Here is a 6072-nt window from a genome sequence, read left to right as displayed (position 1 = left end):
CGATCCGGCTCAATGACCCGTCCCGACCCCAAACATTTTAGGAGCTAATTTGGTGCGATTTCACCGGGTCTAGAGTTGGGTCTCAAAAATAGACCCGGTCATTATTTCGGATCGGGTCCGGGTCATAACTCGGGTCACCCGAACTCAGCCCGGTCATCATACACAATTAATATTTTGTGTTATTAGTGATGGATGATGGTCATTCTTATGTGGAATTTAAGTATTGTAAACCTTAATATTTTGTGTTATTAGTCATTATAAGACTATAAGTTAATATTTCATGTTTAAAATGCATAAGACTTTAGACTAATGCATAATATTGTGTTATTGTATTAATTTAAATATTTGGTGTTATTAAACAATATTAGTATTGATTGTGGTTATGCTTTAATTTTAGAGAAGGGTTAGTTCTTGTTATATTTTTCCAAGTGAATTTTACCATGTGAAATAATGGTTTGAGTCTTGAAAATTTAGATATTTTCACATGTTAGCTTACAAGAAACTAATGTTAACGGCCCGATTTTTACCCGATATAATCGTGACCCAAAAGTGTGTAGGTTTCATCGGGTTTAGAACCGGGTTCGAGTCTAACAAATAAGCCCGATATATATTTCGGGGCGGGTCTGAATCACATCAAATCCACTTTTATCCGACACATGAACACCCCTAAACACCTTTACTAATTACTACGTACTCTATTCTTTGGCCAGTTTACTTGAATTCTCTATTATCTTGTGGAAGATACTTAAATCACTTAACTTGTGGTAGTCTCTAATTTTCACTTTATGTTAGTGCTTCTCTTTCTCGTATCGAACTTATATTCCATATATTTTGTCTTACAATGGCTTATGCAAAACATGCAAAACAATTCTAAATCCAAGTTCAACCATTATTTGCAACAAAATAACTTCAAATTCCACAAGATTCACACCTAATTTGAGCCTTCAGTTTATCCTTTGCATCAATTCTAAACAAATCAAATTCAGCCTCATAGTATTCTTCAATCAAATTCATTTCTAATCGCAAATGTTGTTTCGATCTCACTGCTAAGCGCCAGCATTATTGTCACCTGTGTTGATACCAGCACCAAATTGAACCAGTACAAAACAGAGATCAGAGATTTTGTGTTGAAAGATACGTTAAAATTTGGATTTGAGGATGAGGAAACGGAGAAGAAGAAAGACTTGTATGGAGTGTGAATTTGTATGTAAAAATAAGAACGGACTTGAATTGCATGTGTCATGGAAAGAAAGAAGAGATTTTTGCTTTGCACAGGACGGGAGTATTGGATAGAAAGGTAAGTTGCTTTATGCGGAATATGAACTTAAAACTACTTTTTTAGTTGTGATGTTGAAATAACAATTCCCTTGTACAAAATGTGTAGAAGCACATACATAGTCTCGTATGACTCAAATATTTGCCAATTTGGACAAAGAAGCTGTGACACAGTTTCAAAGTTTTGAATATACAGATAATGGATCACAAATGACAAATATATATATCCAATCCACTTCAACAAGATTACAAGACCAGTACATGCAACAGCAACATTACAATACGTAGAAAAGGCCCCGTCATAGAAAAGGCATTAGTAGAAGTCTTCAGTTTTAAAACTAACATTTTACAACACCACATGAAAACACAAAGTAGAAAGTAAAGTGACAGAGCCAAGGATGAGTTGCCTGACCGATGAAGCTCGATCGATCTTGCGTGGTCCAGTTCCACCTCTCACCGGACCACTGGAGCTCGGCCCAAGTTTGCAGGGCCTGCCAGGAACAGCTGCGCTTCCGGCTGCCTGCTAACACTGTTGCTTGACAAGGACGTCCGATCCGAGCAGGTTGTGATTGAAGATGCATTGCCAGCGGTTCTCAAGAGATGACTTTCAACCTTGGATGCATCCTTGCTGGTGTCTGAGCTAGAATGCGCGCCGGTGACAACTTCAGCATTAGATTGTTCAAACTGTTTGGTGCTCAGGAATCGTCCCCCGGAACCCCTCACCCTATTCAAAGCATGGCGATGGCGAGACTCGTGTAGATATGGCTGAAAAGAAAGAGAATCAATATATTTTGCAGAATTCTTTCATTTCATGCATACAAGATTACTGAACAAAAGCAAAGCTACCATCACCATGTTATAGAGCATACCTTACGATTTTTTATAAGTTTGTTCTGAGCCTCAAGCTTTGCTCGCGACTGACGCCTTCTCAGTATACCGTGGTATTGTTTTGCATTGACATAAACGGGGCCATCCTCGGCAAGATCAAGTGGTAAAGCAACTCTAGTGGATTGCAATCCCAGCATCTGGGGCAACATTTGGGGTTGATTCTATAATATTTTAAACAAACAGTGAAATCATATTAAAACATGATACTAGCAAAATCAAGACAAAAAAAAGTAATGGGAATTATACATCACCAAAATCCGAAATCCCAAGTGCACTTACAATACCCTGTGGTCCATAAGCAATTAATGAACCGGCGAAAAAGGGATCTTCGTAAGGATAGGAACCATGAGCCTATAATTGAAGGACCAAAAGCTACTTAGCTTCTAAAAGGGTGTAAAAGTGTTGCAAATCGAAAAGGGTAAGTTTCACATACCATCGAGTAATCGCATTCAATTTGTGCACAATCGAATGCCGTATCCGGATAATTGAGCGAGAGAAACGGTTTCATCTAATCTTCAACATCAAAGCCACTAGTCAAAATTCGTAAGTTGACTTGAGAAAATGGTTTCAATGTTAATACACAAAGATAAGTTCACCCCAGTGAATATACACAGTTATTAGAGTTATGTGTTCACCAAATTTCATAGCTTTATTAATTATTATCTCAAGGAATGCAAAATGAATCCATTAACAGACCTCAAATACAATAACAAATAGAATCAGCTTAGATGCTTTAAAATTAGAAAGAAAGTTATGGAAAAGAATTATCTAGATGAATCTACTCCCACTTCCTAAACAAGAGAATCTACTACTCCCATAATTGTACGGCTTGACTGCGACGTAGTGAAATAGTGAAAGAACAAAAAGAATAACAAAAGCAATGTCTTATCTCACTGGACAATAACAAACAATAAAGTCTTATCTTGTCATAGACCATCTCAGAATGCATCTATCACAAATATAGCATGCCGTCAGCAGTGAAAAAGGGAACAAAGAATGCATGCAATTTTAGCTAGGTTTTAAGTTCACGTGATTAAATTTTCTCAGTCCTCAAATCCTTATATGTACCTCTTATTTGTCTAGTCCTTTCAGTTCTGCATTTTATTAGTCACTTAATTTACTACTAATCGCAAACAATTGTCCTTTCAGTGATCCTAAACAATAACAAAATGCATTGAGATTTTGCCAAGTAGCGTTAAATCAATTGGCTAATTAAGATTGGGAATAAAAATGGAGATGGGAAATAACTATTATAATAACAAACTATTAATAATATGTATTCTACATAATTTTTTCACCTTGTATTAAAAAGAGGAATATTTTAATAGAAAATTTCAAATTACTCATTCATGTACGGCTCATCATTATAGCCTCCATTCTCCAAATATTCACCTTGGAAAGACCATCTTAAAATCAACAGCCAATGAGAAATTACCAAAAAACAAAAATCTTCCAAAGAGTAAATTATTCATTATTGTAAATACGACAACAATCACCGAATGCAAGAATTTGCGAATCCTTTCATTTGTCTTTCATTAGATTGATTATCTGGCATGTTCATATGATTTTTCATTTTGTTCTTATGCCATTTGTTTTCTTGTTGTATTTCTTTATGACCATAGAAGTCATCATATTGGAGTTTCTAGACAAATATGGCACTTGGAAATTGGGATTATATTATACTGTAAGAGATAAGAGAAGAGATTGCTTCGATGTTTTGGTTTATTTTTTGAGTGACATTTTTTGGTATTGACTATGCTTTTTTATTTATCATATATACTCTTTCCTTATTACTTTATAGTTTTTCATCATTTCGACGATCAAAGAATATAAAGATTAAAGAAGAAAAAAAGAAAAAAGAAACCTCCCAAAATATGCAAACCTTTTTTCCCAGCCCAAAACGCAGAAGGAGAAAGAACATAGGAAAGAGATATGACACAGCAATTTAAAATTAAGAGGAAAAAAGAAAAAGAAAAAGCCTTTTACTACCTCAGAAGCAATTCTTCCAAATCTTAAGTGAGTAATGACCTAAACAACAAGACATAGGTGACCTCAAACTCCACATGCAAATGGGAAACATGTTAAAGCACCTAGACCATACTAACACTTGGATCCCACATACATAAAATCAAATCACAAAACAAGGCAAAGGCAAAGGAAAGAAACGCAGCCAAAAATAGAGGAAAACGAAAAGAAGAAGGCACACCGATAAAAGAACAAAAAGCAAATAATAAATAAATAAATAAAGAATAAAGGCAGCTCATAGAGGGGAATGAAAAATAAAAGAAAAGGATGAGTATGTAGTGGAGAGACAAAGAGGATAAGTGAAGTGAAGTAAAGTGAAGGGAAGTACCGTTTGGGAAGTGGGAAAGTAGGAATGAAGAAGGAGAAAGTGCAAGTACAATGACTACTGTTGTTGGGTTCAAGTTGGGCATGTCTCCTCTCCTGAAACCCCTCTTTCTCTCTCTCTCTCTTACTCAGCCACCCTTCAAGTGTACTGTCATTCTCTCCCCTGTTTCTCACTCTCTAGAGTCTAGAATGCTCTCTTCTCTCTCTCTTCCTTATTTACTGTTGGGGACGGATATTTTGGCATAAATGCAAATTTTCAAATAATAATATACTTACATATTCGTCTCAGGGTTTGTTTTGTTGTTCTTTTTTACTCTATTCTTTTTACTTCTATTATTCCATAAGCTTTAAAATCCAATCGGTTATTGAATTAGTACCATTAAAAATTTAGTATTTCAAAATTTCAATCAAAATTCAACTATCATTAAATTAATATAATAAAATAATATATTTATAAATAAATATATAATTTTTTTAAAAAAATTATTATTTTAAATTGATTCTGTAAAACTCTAATAAATACTGAATAATTAATTAATAAATTAATTATAAGCAAAGAGGATTAGAAAATTAGAAACTTATAATTTAGAGAATTATTGGTGAAAGACACGTGTATCGGCGTTAAAATCGACTGTACTGCTTTAAGTATTGTCCGGTAGTGAAGAAAACTAAAAATGATAAAGAAAAATATTTACAACGAAAACTCAAACACTTAACTTAAAGATTTTAGCTCAAAATTGAACCAAAAAACTAAAACGGTTGAACTAGACCCATGTTATAGGCCCAAGCTCACACATATATAGCTTATGACTTAGCAATTTCAGTATACAACACCAAATTCATTCACATACATTCAAGCTGAAATGAAGAGAAGAGAGGAGAAGAGAAACCCTTATTTTACTATTCATCATCTTTTTTCATTGTTTATAACTTTTGTTTCAGAGCTCTGATTAATGAGCCGTTTGCGGCCACGGGTTCGTCTCGCATCCCTCTTCAATTCTATCTAACTATTGTGGTAAGAAACCTTAAAATTCTTGTCCAGTTTTCCATGTTCTTCAATTTTGCATTTTGTTCGGGTATATAGTGTTGAGATATTGTGATTTTAGTTCTTTAGGGATACTTTAACATGGATTCCAAGTAGGTTCCATCCCAATTTCAAGTGGGTTAAGGTAAAGAAGCCTAATCCCTTCGTTATCCATAATCTTAAGTAAAATCCTAGCTTAAAATGTGAATTAAATTAGTGTAATTTGTAAACATTTCGGGTAATTAGTAACTAATTAACCAATAAATTAATTTATATTTAAAAAATTAAAAAAAATAAAAATTATAGTTTAATAAAGTAAAAATAATTAAAATATAAAATTTGACACTAATTTTAAAGGTTTTACCCCGAAATTGGGCCAAACGGGCCGAACCAAGCAAATCGGGCCCATAATAGGCCAATGTGTAATGGCCTAATTTCTAGTACGTCATGATCATACTGAAAACCGAGCGCTACTAACTTGCCTTCCCAGAGTTAACTATTACTTATTATTAAGCCTGTAATCGTATTAGCACGAG

General features: G+C 34.2%; 1 protein-coding gene across 5 annotated transcripts; it reads right to left on the bottom strand.

Moving 5' to 3' along the window:
• Positions 1-1477: 1477 nt before the first annotated feature.
• LOC112738306 (nuclear transcription factor Y subunit A-3) lies at positions 1478-4731 on the bottom strand. Of its 5 annotated transcripts, none has more exons than XM_025788686.3 (5): positions 4517-4731; positions 2597-2693; positions 2410-2514; positions 2145-2324; positions 1478-2040 (listed from the first exon to the last, which is right to left on the bottom strand). In XM_025788686.3, the coding sequence occupies exons 2-5, from the start codon at positions 2669-2671 to the stop codon at positions 1729-1731; spliced, it is 672 nt and encodes a 223-aa protein (XP_025644471.1). In that variant the 5' UTR covers positions 2672-2693; positions 4517-4731; the 3' UTR covers positions 1478-1728. The 5 variants fall into 5 exon arrangements, with proteins under 5 accessions (XP_025644471.1, XP_025644474.1, XP_025644470.1 ...); XM_025788689.3 differs by having other exon boundaries at positions 2443-2514; XM_025788685.3 differs by having other exon boundaries at positions 2597-2676.
• Between the last annotated feature and the right edge of the window lie 1341 nt (positions 4732-6072).

This window comes from Arachis hypogaea, chromosome 13, assembly GCF_003086295.3.
Source record: "Arachis hypogaea cultivar Tifrunner chromosome 13, arahy.Tifrunner.gnm2.J5K5, whole genome shotgun sequence".
Classification (NCBI taxonomy): Eukaryota; Viridiplantae; Streptophyta; class Magnoliopsida; order Fabales; family Fabaceae; genus Arachis; species Arachis hypogaea.
Note: the sequence above shows the minus strand (reverse complement) of the source record. Positions and strands in the feature narration are given on the sequence as shown.